Source organism: Chrysemys picta, chromosome 2, assembly GCF_011386835.1.
Source record: "Chrysemys picta bellii isolate R12L10 chromosome 2, ASM1138683v2, whole genome shotgun sequence".
In the NCBI taxonomy this organism is placed as follows: Eukaryota; Metazoa; Chordata; order Testudines; family Emydidae; genus Chrysemys; species Chrysemys picta.
The window spans coordinates 127702963-127727043 of NC_088792.1; the positions used below are offsets into that span (position 1 = coordinate 127702963).

The 24081-nt window shown below is 46.7% G+C and overlaps 1 protein-coding gene across 3 annotated transcripts in view; it reads left to right on the top strand.

Moving 5' to 3' along the window:
• The first annotated feature begins 1149 nt into the window (after positions 1-1149).
• The window catches only part of SLC12A7 (solute carrier family 12 member 7), a 354616-nt gene continuing 331684 nt past the window's right edge, over positions 1150-24081 (top strand). The window contains exon 1 of one of the 3 annotated variants that reach the window (XM_065584171.1): positions 1150-1230. In XM_065584171.1, the coding sequence (XP_065440243.1) occupies positions 1173-1230 (58 nt within the window). In that variant the 5' untranslated portion in view covers positions 1150-1172. Of the gene's footprint in view, positions 1231-1299; positions 1744-24081 lie in introns of those variants that run through there. The other 2 variants (XM_065584173.1, XM_065584170.1) reach the window with 2 other exon arrangements.

Below are 24081 nucleotides of genomic sequence, written 5' to 3' on the forward strand. Positions count from 1 at the left end.
TTTGGTTCCTGCACAAGTGATTGCCCATTGGCATGGCAAAGTTTCTTGCAATGGAGGAAGAAATAAAGCTGCTCTGCCAAGGAACCTTCAGCAGAGGATTGGTGAGTACCTCCAGAAAAGTTTCCTAGAGATCTTTCTGGAGGATTTCCATAAAATCTCAGTGTGCATTAACAAACTTTTCCACAGGGCCCCCACTGCGTAGCTGCATAGGGGAATGGGAAGCAGACGCAACCACTGCTAGTCATGTACATTTCTATCCCTGACTCACTTCTAACACATAATGAAACAAAAGATGGCTCTACCTCATGTAACTGAGCAATATCAAATTGAAAGGAGTACTTACCAGAGCTCCCCTCTCCTGCATCATTCATGCCAGAGCCAGGTTCAAGCTGGGACTGGCTTGAACCCTCCAGAGAAGAGATCTGGAGGGTTTAAGAAGAGATCCTGGCTCACCACACTACCGGATGACCCTGTCACCTGTTCCACCTCATCCTCCAACTCTACTTCCTCATCCACCACTATCTTCTGGAGGTCATTTACAGCAACATAAGCAAGTGCAGTGTCTCCATTGACACTCAAGTATAAGGGATAGCCGTGTTATTCTGTATCCACAAAAACAACAAGGAGTCCATTGACACTGTGTTGATCTAACTTTGTTGCAAAAAGCTCTACACCTCTTGTTGAGGTGGTTTTATTTTGATGGCATAGCAGGAGAGTGAAATTGGTGGGAGGAACATTGCAGTGTGTACACCTCTACTGTTTTGTCAATGAAAGTTGACTTTTGTGGACAAAACTGTGTTGCATAGACAAGGCCTTAGGCAGATGGATGGCTATTTCCCCACAGTTTGTGTATCCTTCTATACTACTGGGGTTAGGTAGCTAGACACCTGGAGTGAGGCAGCAGCATGCACATTCAGATAGAAACATAGGGAAGTTTTACAGCAGAAATGTAGGCACACTGATTTTTTGTGTGTGTGCCTAAAGCATTCATTGGCAGCTGAGCTGGGGTTTTGTTAATACTAGAGGTACCTAAAATCTGGGACTTAGGTGCCTAAAGAGGCAGGTAGGCACCTGGGTCTTTTTGGGAAATTGCCCGCCAATGTCTCTTTTCAAACAATTCTGCCCTCATATTAGAACCTATCCATTCCTCTAAGAGCCACTAAGGGGAAAACATGGTCTCTTCTGTACTCTGGCTTGCGGAGGATTTTAGGAGTCCTCCCAGCTCAGCTGGTGAGTGTGTGGGAGAAAATCATTATGAACGGGGCGGTGGGGGTGATCCTTGCGAATTGGATCTCGGGGGCTGTATCTACTTAGTAGGTAGGTACTCAGTAGGTGCGGGTGGGTGCCCGGCCGGGCCCTGGGCTCCCCCGACTCCCTCTGTGCAGACGCTGAAGTTACTAGACATGGCAGCCGGCGGAACTGTTTGCAAAGCCTAGTGAAAAATCAAAGCCAGCGTGTGGAGAGCGCCAGCCACCCCCACCGGGTGAGGAAATGACTCTCACGTGAGGGAGGCGGCAGCTCGGGGACTTTCGCCGCGCTCCCTGCCGGGGGAGGGAATACGAGGCGCCGCCGCCAACGCCCCGTAGCTCCCGAGCTCTGAGCGCGGAGTCCCGGCGCTGCCCAGCCGGAAAACAATGCCCACCAGTTTCACCGTAGTGCCAGTGGAGGGGCAGGAGCCGCAGCCCAGCCGGCCACTGGAGGACCCGAGCCAGCAGCTGGCGGAGTGCAGTTCCGGGGAGCCGGGTGAGTCAGCGGGGCTGAGCCCCCCGGCACCGGTGGGCGAGCGGGGAGCTCCGGGGGTTGGGGGAGCCGCACACCTGAGTTAGGATTAGGACACAGGAGGAGCCCGGTTCTGCACATAGAGGGCCCTGCCGGCGGCAGCTCCTAGCTCCGTCCTGGTTCTGCTTGTGGGCAGTGTTTCCTTTCAGTTACCTGAAGGCAGTAAGAAGGGCTCAGTCTCCGGAGTCTCCTCCTCCTCCTCCTCCTCCAAGCAGCGCTTTGCAGGGGCAGTTCAGCCTCCAGAGTACATGGAAGCTCTTCTGGCCACTAAACGTAACTGTCTGGCGCACGATCCAGGTGAACAGGTAGCTGCCGTAGCGTATTGGCCTGTTGCGCTAGGAGGATTGTTGTGGGGGGATATCTCCGGGCTCGGAGCATGGGCCAGTGCAGTGGCTCTTGGCATATAGGGTTGGATTCTCTTTGTTTCTAGTTGTTTCTCCAGGTGGCCTTAGAGCAGCTGAAAACAAAAAGGAGTAGCATCTACTATGTGCTTCTGCTGGATAGGCAGACAAGGAAGGAGGTGCTCTCTGGGACTGGACTTGGAGGTGGACTGGAGCTGCTAATGAGAAAAAGAAATGAGGCAGTGGGCAGGATGTCCAGTGGAGTAGAGCAGTGGTTTTCAAACTTTTGTACTGGTGACCCCTTTCACATAGCAAGCCTCTGAGTGCAACCCCCCCATACAAATTAAAAACACCTTTAAAATATATTTAACACCATTATAAATGCTGGAGGCAAAGCGGGCTTTGGGGTGGAAGTTGACAGCTCGTGACCCCCAGAGGGGTCCTGACCCCCAGTTTGAGAAACCCTAGAGTAGAAGGAATAGAACAAGTGGTCGACAATACCCCATAGATTAAAGAATCAAGTGGCAGGGACTTATCTTATGCAAAAGAGGTTGTGGGAAGTGTGCTAAAAGGGGGGGGGGGAGGAAGGAAGGGGAAGAGAGTGGGGGAACAAAATGAAGAGCAAAAGTAACCAGTGTGGCTATCTTCCCCCCCCCCCAAAGACAACTGGAAGACAGATATATAAATGCTACTAATATTAGAAATCCATATAAACAATTGCTGTAACTTGCTACAGAGATGAAGAGGAGGGAAAGTGGCTCAAGAGGAGGGAAGGTGGTCTGCATGACTGCAAACATTGAGGAGATAGTACATGTTATCTTTGGTAAAGATGGGGTCCACATCACTACTGCCCTTAGACCACATATCTATTGAGTTGTGCACTCTGCTGGCAAGAGCTGTATACAGATCATTTCCTGCTGTGCTGGACAGTTTCCTGCCACTAAGCAGTAAGGTGCCAGTAATTTAGGCTACTAGGTGCTGCCATCAAAATTGCATCTGCTTGAATGGTAGTGATTCAAATTTGAGGGAAGAGCAAGACGGTACATTTGTGTAAAGGAAAAAGGAGGGTCTAATGAAACTAATCAATTCTGTAATGGGGTTAAATAGTCATCTTGAAGATTTGTCTTGAAAATGATTGAATGCAATTGAACAATATACTAGCAATCCTTTCCCACAAATCAGCCTTCTTTAATTGTAAATTCTATTAAAATACATTGTTCTTCTTTGGGTGATTGCTCATATCAATTCCAGTTAGGCGTGCCACATACACAGTCGTCAGAATGTTTTTCCCCTAGCAGCACCCGTTGGGTCGGCTGTGAAGCACCCTGGAGTGGCGCCTTCATGGCGCTCAATATATGACCCTGCCGACCTGGTGCCTCCTTGATTCCTTCTTATCACCAGTGATGGTTGTTGGAACTGTGGCGTCTTGCTTAGCAAGTCCTACCCCATTTCCCTAGTTTTGTTGTTTGTTGTTTTCTATACATATTACTTAGTTTTTAGTTAGTATTAGTAGTTAGCAGTTAGGCAGGGGGTTTACCCTCTGTCCCAACCGCTTTTCTTTGGGAGGGCTTACATGTCCAAATCCCAGGGGTTCAAGCCCTGCAAGTCCTGCAGCAAGCCCATGCTAATGGGCGACCCCCACGATGCTAGTCTAAAGTGTCTGGGGGAGGCTCACCAAGCCGATTGGTGCAGGATTTGTAAGGGCTTTCACCCCAGAACCAAAAAGGAGTGAGACTTTTGACTCAAGCAGCTCCTTATGGAGGCAGCACTTAGATCTCAGCCTCCGCCGGCATGGCAAGACCTGTGGCAAGTTCTCATGACACCGCTCTCTGGCATCACGGCGCTGCTCCCCAATGCGGCGCCGCTCCCAGGATCAGCTCAGCTCAGCACTGCCCTGGCCTTTGCAGTTCCGATCCCGGTCTTCAGATGCAGAGGTGGGACCTAGATACTCAGAGTGGGGCCGACACCAGTCAGGCCGTGGATGCTCTGAGATGGAGGCAGAGCTGTGGCCTGTGCAGTGGCAGGGACCAGCACAGTGGCCATTTTGGACCCTGTGGGCATACCACCATGAACTGCTGGTGCTGGAGGCTTCCGCCAGTTGCCCCACCCCTAGCGGTGCTGAGGAGGTGCTGTGCCCCTGCCTTCCCACAGAACCAACTCCAACTCCAGTTTCTGAGCAGGACCCTGGTCTACCTGGTCCAGCCAATGAGACAGGAGTTTCCTGACAAGCAGGAGGGACAGGAGGACCCTGTTTCCCCTGTAGTCTCCTTGTCCTTCTCCCCAGACAAGGCTGTTGCGGGCACTTCTATCTTTGGACCGCCCCCCATAGACAGCCGCGCCCACCAGGACCTCCTTTGCAGGGTGGCGCACAACATGGCTCTGCAGGCCAAGGAGGTGGTGGAGTCGGAGGACCCGCTGGTTGACATTTTGGTTCCAGAAGGTCCTTCAAAAGTGGCTCTGCCCCTCATCAAGACCATACAGGCCAATGCCAAGACCATCTTGCAGGATGTTGAGAGGAAGTACTTCATTCCATTGAAGGGGTATGAATACCTCTTCATGCCACCGCAGCCTTGTTCATTGGTGGTTGCGGCAGTGAACAAGAAGGAGAGGCAGGGGCAACAAGCCCCACCGCCTAAGTCCAAGGACACCAAGTGCTTGGACTTATTTGGGCGTAAGGTGTACTCGACGGGGGGGCTACAACTCAGGAATGCCAATCAGCAGGTAATTCTGAGCCGGTATAATTTTAACTCATGGAACTCGATGCTCAAATTCAAGGAGCTGGTGCCAATGGAGTCCAGGGATGAGTTTGGAGCTATAGTGGAGGAAGGCAAGGCGGTGGCACGGACCTCTTTACAGATCTCACTGGATGCTGCGGACTTGGCAGTGCGCACCTTGTCCTTCAGCATCTTCATGAGGTGTAGCTCGTGGTTGCAGGCCTCCGGCCTTCCTCACGAGGTTCAGCAGATGATGCAGGACTTACCTTTCGATGGGGCGGGCCTGTTCATGGAGCAGACTGACTCTTGGCTGCATAACCTAAAAGACTCAAGGGCTACTATGCAACCCCACGCAAACATTTCAAGCCCCAACAGCAGTAGCAGCGCTCCTGTCCTCCTTGGCTGAGGCAGGACTTTTACAGGAGAAGGTGCGGGAATGGCAGAAGGAAACCTTCCAACCCCCCTTCCTGGCAGGGCCAAGGCCCGACTAAACTATCAGTGGGTTCCGAGCAGGCCTTTTGAAGGGGCGCCCAAGGATGGTGCACCAGCCTTGATTCCAGATCCTTCCCCATCTTTTTTGAATCGTCTGTCCCACTTCTACTGTGCTTGGTCACAAATAACTTTGGACCACTGCACGGTGGAAGTGGGATATTCTCTCCAGTTCTGCTCCTACCCTCCCTCCCACCCTCCTTCACTGTCCCTCTTCAGCGACCCCTCTCACGAGCAACACCTTATCCAGGAGGTGCAGGCGCTCCTTGCCATGGGAGCAGTGGAGGAGGTTCCTCAGGAGCTAAGGGGCAAGGGATTCTACTCCCAATACTTCCTAATTCCCAAGGTTAAGGGTGGGTCTCAGACCCATTCTAGATCTGTACGGACGCAACAAATTCATGGTAAAGTTGAAGTTGAGCATGGTCTCCCTGGATCTGGGAGACTGGTATGCCGCACTCGACATGAAGGAGGCATACTTCCATATAGCGATTTGTCCCACACATCGGTGCTTCCTACGCTTTGTGGTCAACCACAAGCATTACCAATTCACTGTCCTACCAATCGGCCTCTCAACAGCCCCCCGAGTATTCACCAAGTGCATGTCGGTCGTGGCTGCTTTCCTCTGTCGACAGCAGGTGCAAGTATGCCCCTACCTCGATGATTGGCTGCTCAGGGGCCGCACCAGGGGGCAGGTGCAGTCCCAAATCCATTTGGTCAGGTATACGTTCGAGCAACTGGGTGTCCTCCTCAACTTGGGGAAGTTGACCTTGGAACTGACCCAGAGAATAAAATTCATTGGGGCAGTGTTAGACTCAGTTCAGGTACGAGCTCTTCTGCCAGAGACCCAATTCCGAGCCATCACGGACATAGTTCAAAGCATCCAGCAATTCAAAACCACAATAGCAAGGGGGTGCCTGAGTCTCCTCGGCCACATGGTGGCTTGCAATTATGTGACCCGGCATGCCAGGCTGCAGCTCAGACCTTTGCAGGCTCGCCTCGCCCTACAGCCCGGGGCGCAACAGCTTGAATTCAGTGGTCACAGTGCCAGGGCAGGTCCTCACATCCCTCAACTGGTGGCTCAACCCTCAAACAGTGTGTGAAGGAGTCGCCTTCCACAACCCTCAACCTTCCTTGTCCCTGGTTACGGACACATTGTCTCTGGGATGGGGTGTGCATCTGGGAGACCTCCAGACACAGGGCTTGTGGTCGCAGGACGAGCTCTCCCTACATATCAACATCAAGCAGCTGAGGATGGTGCGCCTAGCCTGCCACGCCTTTCAGGCCCAACTACAAGACCAGTGCGTAGCAGTTCTAACGGACAACACCACTGCCATATTTTACATCAACAAGCAGGTTGGAGACCGTTCCTCCCCTCTATGCCAGGAGGCCCTCCGGCTGTGGGAGTTCTGCATAGCCCACTCCATTCACCTGGAAGCATCCTTTCTACCAGGAGTTCAGAATATGGCTTGGAAGCATCATGGCTGAGCCCCATGGACTTCTGTTCTCAGAACAAGTAAGGGCGGTCCTCCTCAGCAGCAGGAAGCACTCCACTAGAGCCATGTATCTTGCAAAGTAGAAGAGATTCTCTTGCTGGTGTGACCAGTGTGACACCCCCGCTCTAGGTGCCTGTACCTCTCATCTTGGAGTACCTCCTACACCTGAAACAGCAAGGCCTGATGGCATCCTCCATAAAGGTACACCTCACTTCTATGTCGGCCTTCCACCCAGGAGAGTCTGGTCGATCTGTCTTTGCCAACCTTATGGTTGGTCGCTTCCTCAAAGGTCTGGACCACCTACATCCCAGATCAGGCAGCCAGTCCTTGCATGGGCCCTTAACCTGGTCCTCTCCAGATTCATGGGGCCCCATTTGAACCACTGGTAATCTGCTCCCTCCTGTATCTGTCATGGAAGGTAGCTTTCCTGGTTGCCATTACTTCTGCGAGGAGGGTGTCTGAGCTAAAGGCCTTCACCTCTGACCCGCCTTACACAGTTTTCCAGAAGGACAAGGTGCAACTCAGGCCGCACCCGGCCTTTCTCCCCAAAGTGGTGTCGTACTTCCACACCAGCCAGGACATTTTCCTGCCTGTCTTTCACCCTAAGCCTCATGCAAGTAACCAAGAGCAAAGGCTGCATTCCCTCGATGTTCAGCGAGCACTAGCTTTCTAAATTGAGTGCACTAAGCCGTTCAGAAAATTTAACTAGTTGTTTATAGTGGTGGTAGACTGGATAAAAGTGCTCTTGGTCTCATCTCAAAGAATATCCTCCTGGATCACATCATGCATCCGCACATGCTATGAGCTGGCCAAAGTACCGGCCCCTGCTCTTACAGCACACTCCACAAGGGCCCAGACCTCATCAGCAGTGCTCTTGGCCCAGGTCCTGATCCAAGAAATCTGCAGGGCAGCAACTTGGTCCTCTGTGCATACCTTCACCTCTCACTACACCGTTGTCCAGCACACCAGAGATGACGCAGCTTTTGGCAGAATAGTGCTACAATCTGCGTTTCCTTAATTCCGACCCTACCACCTAGGTAAGGCTTGTGAGTCACCTAATTGGAATCGATATATGAGTGACCACTTGAAGAGGAAACAATGGTTATTCACCTCTCATAACTTTGTTCTTTGAGATGTGTTGCTCATATCCATTCCAAACCGGCCCGCCTTCCCCTCTGTTGGAGTAACCGGCAAAAAGGAACTGAGGAGGCTCTAGGTCGGTAAAGTCATATATTGAACGCCATGAAGGCGCTGCTCCAGGGGGCTCCACAGCCAACCTGACAGGTGCTGCTAGGGGAAAAACTTTCTGATGACTGTGCACGCAGCACGTGCACACCTAATTGGAATGGATATGAGCAACACAACTCGAAGAACAATGTTTATGAGAGGTGAGTAACCATTTTCTTTCCCTCCGACTGGAACATATTAGAGCAGAAATTTTCAAACTGTGGTCTTTGCATCACTTATGGGTCACACAGTTCTGGCTCTTCCCCTTGTTTCCAGTTGCTAAGCTGCTTTAAAGACAGTTATAAATACATTAAATACTTTTCTTGTGTTATCTTTCCCTATAAATAGGGCCCTACCAAATCCATGGCCATGAAAAACGCGTCATGGACTATGAAATCTGGTCTCCCCCTATGAAATCTCCTCTTTTGTGTGCTTTTACCCTATACTATACAGGGAGACCAGCGTTTCTCAAATTGGGGGCCCTGACCCAAAAAGGAGTTGTGCATGTGTATGTGTGTGTGTGTGTCACAAGGTTATTTTAGAAGGGTTGCAGTATTACCACCTTTACTTCTGCGCTGACTCGAGAGCTGGGTGGACAGAGAACTGTGGCTGTTGGCCGGGTGCTCAACTCTGAAGGCAGTGCCCGCCAGCAGCAGCACAGAAGTAAGGATGGCAATACCATACCATACCATCCTTACTTCTGCGCTGCTGGTGGCGGCGGCTCTGCCTTCAGAGCTGGGCTCCTGGCTTGCAGCCGCCGCTCTCCAGCTTTCCAGCTCTGAAGGCAGTGCTGCCGCCAGCAACAGAGCAGAAGTAAAGGTAGCAGTACTACAACCCCACTACAATAACCTTGCAATATGCCCCCCAACTCCTTTTTGGGTCAGGACCCCTATAATTACAACTCTGTGAAACTTCAGATTTAAATAGATGAAATCATGAAATTTACAAATTTTAAAATCCTACGATGGTGAAATTGACCAAAATGGACCGTGAATTTCGTAGGGCCCTACATATAAGAAATTGTTGTACTTACTGCAGGAATGTTAGATGATCACAGATGAGAAGACAGATGGTGCTCAAGGCGGTCTGGATTAACATGGTCTATATCAGGGGTGGCCAACCTGTGGCTCTGGAGCCACATGCGGCTCTTTAGAAGTTAATATGCAGTTCCTTGTATAGGCACCGACTCCGGGACTGGAACTACAGGCGCCAACTTTCCAATGTGCTGGGGCTGCTCACTCCCTGGTTCTGCCACAGGTCCTGACCCCACTCCACCCCTTCCTATTCCCTCCTCTGAGCCTGCCGTGCTCTCACTCCTCCCCCCTCCCCCTCCTGAGCCTCCTGCACGCCTCGAAACAGCAGATCGGGAGGTGTGGGAAGGGAGGGGGAGGCGATGATTGGCAGGGCTGCTGGTGGGTGGGAGGCGCTGGGTGGGGGGAGCTGATGGGGAGCTGCTGACGTATTACTGTGGCTCTTTGGCAATGTACGTCGGTAAATTCTGGCTCCTTCTCAGGCTGGCCACCCCTGGTCTGTATGATGAAAAGAATGAGAACCCACCCCATACTAATTGGTTATAAACTTTTATGTGCATCATAGTATGAGGGCATAAGGGGGGAAGGGTAAAGGAATGTCTGACAAATCAATTCCATAATTTTCAACTACATTTACTTGAAGGCTCTCTAGGAAGATTATAAAGTGATTTAAGAATTTAGATGGTCTGAACTAATTTTTACAATGCTTACAAACGATTCCAACAGGTATCATTATTATACCTCTAATATAATCCCCGAATCTCAGGAACCAGATACAGTTAAAACTGTACCCTCTGGAATTACTTTCTGTTCTTTGTTGGGTACATTCTTCTTCATAAGTTTGACTGTCTTTATTCCAGGCTATATTTAAAAGGTTCTCCTATTCATTGATTGAAGAAGCACTTGGATATGAAAAGCATTGTATACTATCTAACTGAACTTATATACTCCAGGATCATTTTGCGCCAGGTTTCACTAATAGTGAAGTAGTCATTCTGGTATCCATCAACCTCCATAGACTGAACACTGAAAATATTAAAATTGCCTTAATGGATAATGTTTCTTAATTTATTTTTATATATGAAAATAAAATTTTTACATGTAAATGTAATGAAAACTTATTTTACACGTGGCCAATTCTACTAAAGAATACTATGTGAAAAAGAATATATTTATTGTCAAAATCTTCTTAAAAAGAAAAGAGAGGAAAATGAGAGGAAAATTGGGGAGAAGGGGGAAAGACTGTGGTAATCAAATTGTCAAAACATCTAACTCTTCTCAGCTTCAAGTGTTGCAAGCAGAAAAGGGATTTAATTTCTGCCATCTTCTTGGCATTGGTGGTTCTACTCAGAGAATCAGAGATATGAAAAGTGAACAAGTTGATTTACTATAAAATAGGGAGTTTCAATGGATAATTTCAACTTTAGTCTATTGTGGAATGATCCTAGCAAAGAGTAATTTATTCCTATAGTTTTTGTTATTAACGCATGGTCTGTAGTCAATATTTTGCAGGGTTTTTTGCTTTTGTTTTTAACTGTCTGCCAGACAGATTGTATTAATTTCAGGGCCATTTCATCCAATGAAAGATTAAAGCACACATATTTTTTTTTTTTTTTTTTACCAGAAGCCTCTTGGATACCTTTTTAAAACACGTTGTTTTGTTCAGTACATTGGATTAAATGAACAATACAAAAAGTATTATATTAAATATTATGACAGCAATAATAGAGTAATAGTGTCAGTATTTTCTAACTATGGTTAAATCAAGAGCAGAATACTCTGACATTTCATGGAATGGAAGGTGGTGATTCAAGACTCCTTTTCCATGGTATTTTTTGTTTGTTTGTTTTCCTGGTGCTTTTTAGTCTGATTTTTCTTTTTAATGTTAACTATTTGAAGAAATTTTGTTTATACTTAAGGCAGAAATGTATCCATCAAAATTATTAGGAAGCATTCTCTGAAACAGATGATGTAGTTTCCTGTAGACAGGACTTAGCTGTCAGAGGCAGAGAAATCATTTTAGTTTTTTCCATCAATTTTGTGGCAGAATTTTAATAAGTGTCTTCTGTGAGTATTCTCTAGCACATCCAGTGAATGTTTTACACTTATCTACATAAGGCTTATATACTAGAATTTTGGTTTTGTTTAACTTTGTTATTACTAATGTTTTCTATTATGGTGCAGTGGTAGTTTAACTAAAGCGTAGTCAGGGCCGGCTCCAGGCACCAGCTTGGCAAGCAGGTGCTTGGGGCAGCCGCTCGGGAGAGGGGCAGCACGTCCAGCTATTCGGCGGCAATTCGGCGGCAATTCCCACTGGGAGCGAAGGACCTTCTGCCGAATTGTCACAGCAGATCACAATCGCGGCTTTTTTTTTTTTTTTTTTTTTGGCTGCTTGGGGCGGCCAAAACCCTGGAGCCGGCCCTGAGCGTAGTTAAACTGAAATCTATGATGTAACCTTAACAGGAGATTTAAACCTTTATTTTGCAAAAATGTCACTGAAATAGTAAAAAATAACACATGGAATATAAATTTTGAGTATCATTTGACTTTTTCATGGTGGACTGATGAATTGACAGCGAATAATATTCATCCCTTTTGGCAATTTTGTCACCCTTTTGCAACAAATGCAAAAATTCTCTGCAATCTGTTGTATGTCCACATTATTGTTTCTTGTGCTGATTGCTCAAATATCAGTTATACATTGGTAGTATTTGTTTATAGATCATGTTATACTATTTTAGCTATAATTGCAAATTTGTGTGGGAGGCTGAACCGACTGACATTGATAACAATTCTGCTATGGTGTGAGCAAGGAGGGACAAAAACTCTTGCCAAATACCTCTGAGCCTAGGAGAAAATGTCCTGAGCTGGGAAAGAGGAGACCAGGAATTCAAATCTCACTTCTAAGGTCTGTTTAAATTCCCATGCAATTTACTACCCTTAATATTGACTAAGGCCATGTCTACACTGCCACTTATATCAGCAACACTCCCCTGAGCGACATAAATTTCACCGGCATAAGTGGCAGTGTGCACAGTGGTGCAGCTGCATTGGTACAGCTCTGCTTCTGTAAGCTCGCTAGTGTAGACATCACCTAAAGGTATGTCTATAATTAAACGCTACAGCTGTGCCACTGCAGCGGTTCAGTGTAGACATTACCTATGCAGATGTGAGGGGTTCTCCCATCAGTGTAAGTAATCCACCTCCTGAGGAGGCAGTAGCTAAGTCAAAGGAAGAATTCTTTTGTCGACCTAGTGCTATCTACATGGGGACTTAAATCGGCTTAACAGTGCCACTCAGGAGTGTGGATTTTACACACCCCTGACTTATGTAGTTCAAGAGACCTAATTTTCTAGTGAAGACCAGGCCTCAGGCCATGAACTCCAACCTAGGATACCATCAGGTAATTGCTGCTGAACATCCCACTCCCCTTGTTAAAAATAAGTTACAGCTCTTATGCAAGGTCACTGGTCACTGGAACCCAGAATTCATATCTCTAACATGACAAAACCCAGTCTTATTCACTGTACCATGCTGTCTTTCAGAGTGTCTTCACCAGTTAGTTATCCTATTTCTAACCACTATGAACCACATTCCTTTCCCAGAGCGAGGGATAGAACCCAGAATTTGTGATCACCAATATTTCACTGCTGATTATACTAAATAGTTGTATAACCCTCTGGGAAAATATTGGTCCAGTCCTCTCCAGTGGCTAGTCTAGAAAGGGACTAGCAATTACTCAGTTGCCCAAGTAACAAGGATCCAAGCTAGCAATCTGAAGCTCAAGGGGTTCAAACATAACTGCTTATCTGTGTGGGAGGATGGCATGGTGTGATTCACACAGTAAGAAGCCCCTCTTCATATTTTTTTAAAGTCCAAATTTGCTTTATGTTGTGAATTACCAAAATACATGTATTTTACATTTTGCTTGTGAACACTATTGGCCAGTGTGTATGTTGTACACCCCTCTCTGTGGCCAATGTACAGAGGATGTGAGTCTGTAGCAGCTCTGAGTTTAAGCCTGACTTTTTTTTACCTCAGAAATAAAAAGCATCTTGTGCTAATTGGGTCAATCCCACTGTCAGCCAAGAGGGCAGTTGTCATACTTGCAGGAGTCTCCCATTGACATGTTTTAAGGTTGAGAGGTATATGTCATACTGGCAGGAATGGGGGACTTAGAACAAGAAGCCATATGATAGGCAGATCTGCTGATTTAATACAGACTTGTACCATGTTGCTGTAGCCTCTCCTGGCTGTATCCAGTTTCTAGAAGTCCATCAGAGGCTATGGAGTGTTTTATGGAGATTCCCCTGCCAGGTCGTGCATCACTTCTAAACACAGAGGGTTGCTCTAATTATACATCCTTCTAGTAATTTTGAAACTGATACAATTTTATAGACAAAGAATCTACCGAAGCATGTCAAAGTCTCTTGAACTGGTCAGGTGGGTCAGCATAGTCAGGAGCAGCTTTAACAGCATAATTTCTCCTTCTCATTCCCAGGTAGGTGCAGCTTCCTTTTCCTCTGACTGCGGAGAGATATCCATTAAGGCAGCAGTTCTCAAACTTTAGCAACCTGAGGAGCCTCATTTTGATTTTAAGTTTTTTTTGTGGATCCCCAAGGCTCCACCCTGCCTCTTCCCGCCCCTGTTCCACCTCTTCCCCTCCTCTTCCCCACCTCTTTCTGCCCCCTCCCCCGAGCAAGCCCCATCCCGGCTCCTCCGCCTCCCTCCCAGCGCCTCCTGGGTGCTGCTGAAGAGCTGTTCCCTGGTGTGCTGTTCCCTGGTGTGCAGGAGGCACAGGATGGGAGGGGGAGGAGTTGAGTTGATCAGCGGGGCCCATGGATTCCCTGGAGTAAGGACCCCAGTTTGAGAAATGCTGCATTAAGGTACACTAAAGCTGTATAAATGAACAGTAAATTAGCAAACCCCTTCATATGACCTATAATACACTTTCACCTCCATTTCCAAATACCAAATACCATTTCCAGATACCAAAAGCAATACATATGGTAACTTCATGAAGCTTACACTCTAGCACAAAACCTAAACAGTTATCTCAGCAATCTTATGGCAGAATAACTTTCCAAATGTGACAGTCCAGATGTGCTTATCTGTTAATATAATTTATATATAAAGCTTATGATATCACTGTTTAGGTTTTGCACTAGTGTGTAAATTTGAAGTTGTAGTATGTGTTGCTTTTTGATATCTGTTGGAGATGGAAGTTAAAACCTTATGGAGCAGTAGAGTGCATGGTAGACAACGTGAAGGTAGAAGGAACACACAAGTCTGTCCCCTTAACTTATTTCAATGCTTTTCAGGTTTTGGTTGGATGGATTTGGTCCTGATGCAGACCTATCTGTTCATAAACAAAGTATTGATTTTTAATACGTGTTCCCTTAATGAATGAATGATGTTGCTTTCGGTACAGTTTCCCCCCCCCTCACTCTCTGACTACTCTAATAAAGAACTGAATTTGCATTCTGACACCTACTTGCTCTCATGGATTTTTAAAGCTAGAAGGGACCATTAGTCTTGTGATCTAGTCTTGAATTTGCCCCAGTTATCCCTGGATTGAGCCCAATACCTTTTTGTTTAAAGCATATCTTCTAGAAAGGCATCCAGTCTTGATTCAAAGACACCAAGAGATGGAATCATAGAATCATAGAATATCAGGGTTGGAAGGGACCTCAAGAGGTCATCTAGTCCAACCCCCTGCTCAAAGCAGGACCAATTCTCAACTAAATCATCCCAGCCAGGGCTTTGTCAAGCCGGGCCTTAAAAATCTCCAAGGAAGGAGACTCCACCACCTCCCTAGGTAACGCATTCCAGTGCTTCACCACCCTCCTAGTGAAATAGTGTTTCCTAATATCCAACCTGGACCTCCCCCACTGCAACTTGAGACCATTGCTCCTTGTTCTGTCATCTGCCACCACTGAGACCAGACGAGCTCCATCCTCTTTGGAACCCCTCTTCAGGTAGTTGAAGGCTGCTATCAAATCCCCCCTCATTCTTCTCTTCTGGAGACTAAACAATCCCAGTTCCCTCAGCCTCTCCTCATACGTCATGTGCTCCAGACCCCTAATCAGTTTTGTTGCCCTCCGCTGGACTCTTTCCAATTTTTCCACATCCTTCTTGTAGTGTGGGGCCCAAAACTGGACACAGTATTCTAGATGAGCCTCACCAATGTCGAATAAAGGGGAACGATCACGTTCCTTGATCTGCTGGCAATGCCCCTACTTATACAGCCCAAAATGCTGTTAGCCTTCTTGGCAACAGGAGCACATGTTGACTCATATCCAACTTCTCGTCCACTGTGACCCCTAGGTCCTTTTCTGCAGAACTGCTACCTAGCCATTTGGTCCCTAGTCTGTAGCAGTGCATGGGATTCTTCCGTCCTAAGTGCAGGACTCTGCACTTGTCCTTGTTGAACCTCATCAGGTTTTTTTTGGCCCAATCCTCTAATTTGTCTAGGTCCCCCTGTATCCGATCCCTACCCTCTAGTGTATCTACCACGCCTCCTAGTTTAGTGTCATCTGCAAACTTGCTGAGAGTGCAGTCCACACCATCCTCCAGATCATTAATAAAGATATTAAACAAAACCGGCCCCAGGACCGACCCTTGGGGCACTCCTCTTGAAACCGGCTGCCAACTAGACATGGAGCCATTGATCACTACCCGTTGAGCCCGATGATCCAGCCAGCTTTATATCCACCTTACAGTCCATTCATCCAGCCCATACTTCTTTAACTTGGTGGCAAGAATACTGTGGGAGACCGTATCAAAAGCTTTGCTAAAGTCAAGGAATAACACATCCACTGCTTTCCCCTCATCCACAGAGCCAGTTATCTCATCATAGAAGGCAATTAGGTTAGTCAGGCACGACTTGCCCTTGGTGAATCCATGCTGACTGTTCCTGATCACTTTCCTCTCCTCTAAGTGTTTCATAATTGATTCCTTGAGGACCTGCTCCATGATTTTTCCAGGGACTGAGGTGAGGCTGACTGGCCTGTAGTTCCCCGGATCCTCCTCCTTCCCTTTTTTAAAGATGGGCACTACATTAGCCTTTTTCCAGTCATCCGGGACCTCCCCCGATCGCCATGAGTTTTCAAAAATAATGGCTAATGGCTCTGCAATCTCATCCGCCAACTCCTTAAGCACCCTCGGATGCAGCGCATCCGGTCCCATGGACTTGTACACGTCCAGTTTTTCTAAATAGTCCTGAACCACTTCTTTCTCCACAGAGGGCTGGTCACCTTCTCCCCATATTGTGCTGCCCCGTGCAGCAGTCTGGGAGCTGACCTTGTTCGTGAAGACAGAGGCAAAAAAAGCATTGAGTACATTAGCTTTTTCCACATCCTCAGTCACTAGGTTGCCTCCCTCATTCAGTAAAGGGCCCACACTTTCCTTGACTTTCTTCTTGTTGCTAACATACCTGAAGAAACCCTTCTTGTTACTCTTAACATCTCTTGCTAGCTGCAACTCCAAGTGTGATTTGGCCTTCCTGATTTCACTCCTGCATGCCTGAGCAATATTTTTATACTCCTCCCTGGTCATTTGTCCAATTTTCCACTTCTTGTAAGCTTCTTTTTTGCGTTTAAGATCAGCAAGGATTTCACTGTTTAGCCAAGCTGGTCGCCTGCCATATTTACTATTCTTTCTACACATCGGGATGGTTTGTTCCTGCAACCGCAATAAGGATTCTTTAAAATACAGCCAGTTCTCTTGGTCCCCTTTGCCCTTCATGTTATTCTCCCAGGGGATCCTGCCCATCTGTTCCCTGAGGGAGTCAAAGTCTGCTTTTCTGAAGTCCAGGGTCCGTATTCTGCTGGTTTCCTTTCTTCCTTGTGTCAGGATCCTGAACTCGACCATCTCATGGTCACTGCCTCCCAGGTTCCCATCCACTTTTGCTTCCCCTACTAATTCTTCCCTGTTTGTGAGCAGCAGGTCAAGAAAAGCTCTGCCCCTAGTTGGTTCCTCCAGCACTTGCACCAGGAAATTGTCCCCTACACTTTCCAAAAACTTCCTGGATTGTCTGTACACCGCTATATTGCTCTCCCAGCAGATATCAGGATGATTAAAGTCTCCCATGAGAACCAGGGCCTGCGATCTAGCAACTTCTGCTAGTTGCCAGAAGAAAGCCTCGTCCACCTCATCCCCCTGGTCTGGTGGTCTATAGCAGACTCCAACCACGACATCACCCTTGTTGCTCACACTTCTCAACTTTATCCAGAGACTCTCAGGTTTTTCTGCAGTTTCATACCGGAGCTCTGAGCAGTCATACTCCTCTCTTACATACAATGCAACTCCCCCACCTTTTCTGCCCTGCCTGTCCTTCCTGAACAGTTTATATCCATCCATGACAGTACTCCAGTCATGTGAGTTATCCCACCAAGTCTCTGTTATTCCAATCGCATCATAGTTCCCTGACTGTGCCAGGACTTCCAGTTCTCCCTGCTTGTTTCCCAGGCTTCTTGCATTTGTGTATAGGCACTTAAGATAACTCATCGATCATCCCTCTTTCTCAGTATGAGACAGGAGTCCTCCCCTCTTGCGCTCTCCTGCTTGTGCTTCCTCCCAGGATCCCATTTCCCCACTTACCTCAGGGCTTTGGTCTCCTTCCCCCGGTGAACCTAGTTTAAAGCCCTCCTCACTAGGTTAGCCAGCCTGCTGGCGAAAATGCTCTTCGTTAGGTGGAGCCCGTCTCTGCCTAGCACTCCTCCTTCTTGGAACACCACCCCATGGTCGAAGAATCCAAAGCCTTCTCTCCAACACCACCTGCGTAGCCATTCGTTGACTTCCACGATTCGATGGTCTCTACCCAGGCCTTTTCCTTGCACAGGGAGGATGGATGAGAACACCACTTGCGCCTCAAACTCCTTTATCCTTCTTCCCAGAGCCACGTAGTCTGCAGTGATCCGCTCAAGGTCATTCTTGGCAGTATCATTGGTGCCCACGTAGAGAAGCAGGAAGGGGTAGCGATCCGAGGGCTTGATGAGTCTCGGCAGTCTCTCCGTCACATCGTGTATCCTAGCTCCTGGCAAGCAGCAGACCTCTCAGTTTTCCCGGTCGGTGCGGCAGATATATGATTCAGTCCCCCTGAGGAGGGAGTCCCCGACCACCACCACTCTCTTCCTTCTCCTCTTGAGAGAGGTGGTCGTGGAACCCCCATCCCTAGGACAGTGCATCTTTTGCCTTCCAATCGGTGGAGTCTCCTTCTGCTCCCTTCCCTCAGATGGGTCCTCTAGTCCACTCTCCGCATTAGTACCTGTAGAGAGAACATGGAAACGATTGCTCACCTGTATCTCCATTGCTGGTGCATGGACGCTCCTCTTTCTCCTTCTGGAGGTCACAGTGCGCTCTCCCCAGGCAAACTCCCTCTGTTAGCCTCTGCTGTTCGCCGCTCAGCTTGTTCGCTGCTGACTGCCCTTATATACTAGTCAGGCCCACTCAAGGCCCATCTGGAACAAAGCACTCCCAATTCACACTTTTCAAACAAACAAACAAGCAAGCAATCAAGCACACGGTCAAACTGACCAACTGTCCCAGCAGCAGACACTCAGATAGTGGATGGAGAATTCACCACTTCGCTTGGTAATTTGTTCCAATGGTTAATCACTCTCCTTGTTGAAAACTTGTCTTATTTCCAGTTTGTTTGTCTGGCTTCAGCTTCCAGCCATAAGTTCTTGTTTTGCTAGAATAAAGAACCCTTTAGTTCCCAATTTTTTCTCCCCATGAAAGTAATTATTATAGCAGAGTGAGTTAAGACCAGGTTTTTATTTAAACCTAGACTTTGTTTTTTAACGTCTACATGGTTGCTTGGATTGACTTGAAATTTGGTGTGCCTCATCAATGTGTTGGGTACTGTTAGTGCTCCAAATTTTGGGTCGTTTGACAAACAGTTTCTTGAGATACAGCCCCCTGAGGCAGTGGGGGACAATATTTCTTAAGGCTGAGAGAATCTGGCAACATTTATTTAATCACAGATAGAAATCAAACTAGGGTTCAGATCATTGCACCAACTTGACCAACACTCAAAGGTTATCCCAACAGAATTCATTGCACCAGCCAGCCCTTTGGAGAAAATCAAATTAAAACTTATTTGAAAAAAGATTTTGCTTCTCTAGTTTATCCGGTCACAAGCCACTTTTGCTAACTGACATGCTTATAAAATTACACTGAGCACAGGCAGACAGAGAAGTTAACAGAATTGTTAAATTTTCACATGAGCTGCATAACTTACGGGAATAAGCAGTAGTTCTTTGATCCTGACTCAGCCAGTCAGTGTTGTTCAAGTCCCACCTTAGGCAGAAATTTGGAAAAGGTTGCATGGCATATTGCTAAAATCTGTCAGGGCTTTTCTTCTTCTTCTTATTTATTATTTATTTTGGGGTATAGTTGGGTTTTGTTTTTTTAAACCAAAAGATATGGGTATGTTTGCTGGCAGGAGGCGGCAGTTTATGGGAGGAGGTGGGAGGAATAGGGGCGAGAGATTTGGGGCTTGGTAAATGGGGATGGATGGTAGCCTACCCCCAATGTGTGATGAGATCAGGCGGTCTCTGCCTGCTTGGGATGTCTGAGCCCTACTCCCTGCACTGCTGTGTGTGTGCCAGGATCTGAGGTTTCCTGCTCCTCTGGGGTGTTTGAATACCTTTCTCTGCCTCCTTATGGGAGCCAGGTTTTGGAGGGGGCTTGCCTTTCTGGGGGGACTGAGCCCATCTTCCTAACCCCCGATATGAGCTAGAATCTGGGGTTCCCGCATCCCTCAGGGGTATCTGAGCCCTACTCCCTTCCTCCCTGTATGTGTGCCAGGATCTGGGGGAACCTGGCAATCTATGGAGGTCTTATCCCCTCTTCCCTTCATGTAGGGTTGCCAAGTTTCTAATCGCAGAAAACCAAACACCCATGCCCTTGCCCTAAAGCCCCTCCCCTGCTCACTCTATGCCCCCTCCCTCCGTTGTGCACTCTCCTGCACCCTTGCTCACTCACTCATTTTCACTGGGCTGGGGAAGGGGGCTGGGGTATGAGGGTGTGTGAAGGCTCTGGCTGTGGGTGCGGGACAGAAATGAGGTGGGACCAGAAATGAGGGATTCAGGGTGTGGGTGGGGGCTCCAGGCTGGGGCAGGGGGTTAGGGTGTAGGGGGGTGAGGTCTCTGGTTGGGTGTGTGGGCTCTGGGGTGGGCCAGGGACAAGGGGCTTGGGAGGGGACCTTGGGCTGGGCCGAGGGGTTCAGAGTGGGGGGGGGGCATGGGGCTGGGGCAGAGGGTAGGGGTGCGGGACAGGCTGTGGGCTCTGGGAGGGATTTTGGGTGCGGCAGAGGGACATGTTGCCTTTTCCCAGGAGCCACGCAGAGCCAGGCATGAGCCTGCCTGTCCCACTGTGGCCAACTGGACTTTTAATGGCCCAGTGAGCAGTGATGACCGGAGCTGCCAGCCAGACACCTGTCATTCTTAGCTAGGTTCTGGGAGGGTTTGCCTTACTCAGTGGCGGGGGGAGGGGGAGGGGGAGGGCCTGAACTGCACTTCTTACCTCCCCTATGAGCTGGGATCTGGGGAAGCCCTGCCCCTCTGGGTGTGGCATTTAGAACTGGCATGCTCAGAACATGTACTAAGATTATACTGCTGAGACTGGAGTGAGGAGCTGAGAATGGGTATTATGCTTGACACATATCAGAAATTTTCCAGCACTGGGGAAGGGGGAAAGGCAACACCCACTGAAATGAATGGATCAGTTCATACATCTCAGAGCTATTGTTTCAGTCTGTATTCATCTCCATGGGGTATTCTCTTTCAGATGAGAACATTTCATTGAGATTAGTGAGCCCTTAACACCTCTCTGAGCTTGCAACTTTAATGTTTGAAACCCACAGTGAACAGAAATCTGAGAACGAATTGAAAAAATCTGCCTCTGCCAAGGTTTTTTATAAATGTAATCTGAGTACAGCAGACTAGTCAGAAGGTGCTGAAACTATTTTTGAAAAGAAAATAAATTACACATGGATAGGTTTCAGAGTAGCAGCCGTGTTAGTCTGTATCCGCAAAAAGAACAGGAGTACTTGTGACACTTTAGAGACTAACAAATTTATTTGAAAGGTTTCAGAGTAGCAGCCGTGTTAGTCTGTATCCGCAAAAAGAAGAACAGGAGGACTTGTGGCACCTTAGAGACTAACAAATTTATTAGAGCATAAGCTTTCGTGGACTATAGCCCACTTCTTCGGATGCATATAGAATGTCCACATATCTATTCCAGTGACATCATCATAGGACCTAATCACATCAGCCATACCATCAGGGGCTCGTTCACCTGCACATCTACCAATGTGATATATGCCATCATGTGCCAGCAATGCCCCTCTGCCATGTACATTGGCCAAACCGGACAGTCTCTACGCAAAAGAATTAATGGACACAAATCTGACATCAGGAATCAAAATACTCAAAAACCAGTGGGAGAACACTTTAACCTGTCTGGTCATTCAGTGACAGACCTGCGGGTGGCTATATTACAACAGAAAAACTTCAAAAACAGACTCCAACGAGAAACTGCTGAGCTAGAATTGATATGCAAACTAGACACAATCAACTCCGGTTTAAATAAGGACTGGGAATGGTTGGGCCATTACAAACATTGAAATCTATCTCCCCTTGTAAGTATTCTCACACTTGTTATCTAACTGTCTGTCTGTGCTGGGCTAGCTTGATTATCACTTCAAAAGTTTTTTTTTTTTCTCTTAATTAATTGGCCTCTCAGAGGTGGTAAGACAACTCCCACCTGTTTATGCTCTCTGTATGTGTGTATATATATCTCCTCAATATATGTTCCATTCTATATGCATCCGAAGAAGTGGGCTATAGTCCACGAAAGCTTATGCTCTAATAAATTTGTTAGTCTCTAAGGTGCCACAAATTTATTTGAGCATAAGCTTTCGTGGGCTCCAGCCCACTTCATCAGATGCATAGAATGGAACACACAGAAAAAAGATATTTATACATACAGAGAACATGAAAGGGTGGAAGTAGCCATACCAATTGTAAGAGGCCAATCAATTGAGATGAGCTATCATCAGCAGGAGAGAGAAAAAAACCTTTGAAGTGATAATTGAGATGACCCATAGAAGGTGTGAGGATATTTTAATATGGGTAAAATAGATTCAATTAGTGTAATGACCCAACCATTCCCAGTCTCTGTTCAAACCTAAGTTAATTGTATCTAATTTGCATATTAATTCAAGTTCAGCAGTCTCTCTTTGGAGTCTGTTTTTGAAGTTTTTTTGTTGCAAATTGCCACCTTCAAGTCTGTCACTGAGTGGTTAGAGAGCTTGAAGTGTTCTCCCACCATCATAGGACCTAATCACATCTGCCACACCAGATATATGCCATCATGTGCCAGCAATGCCCCTCTTCCATACACATTGGCCAAACCGGACAGTCTCTACTCAAAAGAATAAATGGACACAAATCTGACATCGGGAATCATAACATTCAAAAAGCAGAGGGAGAACACTGCTGATGATAGCTCATCATAAAAAGTTATACAGAGAATTGGTTGTGGAAAGCAAATATATCAATGAATGAAGATTATCCCTCAGTTATTGAGAATTTAGGATTGGTTGTCTGTTAGAAAATACAATCTATCAGGGAAGCATTTCAGTGACTTTCCCGAACGCACTTCTCATCGGCACTCCAGCTCATCTGTCCTGATATTGCTGATGTCTAGTGATCTGGCCTAGGTAGATGTCCCTTGACATCAGTGTAGATGCATCCACAGCTAGGTTAATGTAAACTGCCTTGTGTAGACCTAACTGTGTAGGGTAGACCAGGCCTAAGGCATTTATTCCAGCCATATTGTAACACTTGTGTAAATATACATTCCTTTTTAAAATCCTGCTAACTTTGTATTCTCAGTACCTTGTAGCATTGAATTCCACAGTCCAATTATGCATTGTGCAAAGATGTATTTCCTTTTTATTTGTCACCTTTCAATTTAATTGATTGTCCCCTTGTTCTTGGGTTAAAGAGAGTGAATGGAAGGTCCTGTTCTACCTTTGCTATACTAAATCAAAAGTTGTGTACTTCTATCATATTCCCTGTTAATCTCTCTAAGGTAAACAGTCCCAATCCTTTCAAACTCTCTTTATATGAAGGTTTTTCCATGCCTCTAATTCTTCTTGTTTCACATGTCTGAGTCCTGTCTTTCTATTATAACTGAATACTGTTTTCCAGGTGAGGCTGTACCATTGATTTATTTTATGTAAGGGCATTGTGATATTTCCACATTATTTCTCAGCCCCATTGTTTGTGTACACATTATTGTTTTGTGGCTTTGTTGTTGTTGCTGCACTTTGAGCATAGATCTTCCTTGAGATGTCTGATGTCCAGGTCTTTTTTCAAATGATGTTATACATTAAATTAATACCCACTAGGTTATATAAGTAGCCTAAATGACTACTTCTAATATAATTTAATTTACCTTTATCAACATTGATTTTCATCTGCCATTATTCACCTAATATAGTTAGGTCCTGCTGAAATTCCTCCACTCTTGTCTATGCTAAGTAATTTTTTGTCATAGAGAAAATTTGCCACCTCGACGCTCAACCCCTTTTCCAGATCATTAAGTATATTAAACAAAATAGTATAGCACCTTAGGACATGCCATTTTTACAATGATGAAAATTAGGGTTACCAGATAGCAACTGTGAAAAAACGGGACAGGAGTGGGGGGTAATAGGTGCCTATATAAGAAAAAGTCCCAAAAATGGGACTGTCCCTTTTAAAAATGGGACATCTGGTCACTCTAATGAAAATAGACCATTTATTCCTACACTTCATTTTGTGTCTAAGTACTTTTTTTTTTTTTTTGGCACTTCTTGGGAGAAACTTTGTCAAAGGCTATTTGAAAGTCCAAATCTATTGTCACCTAATTCTCCTTCAGCCATTGTTTTGATAAGTTTAAAGAATTCTAATAAATTAGCAAGGCATGGATTTTCTTTTGCAGAATTCGTGCT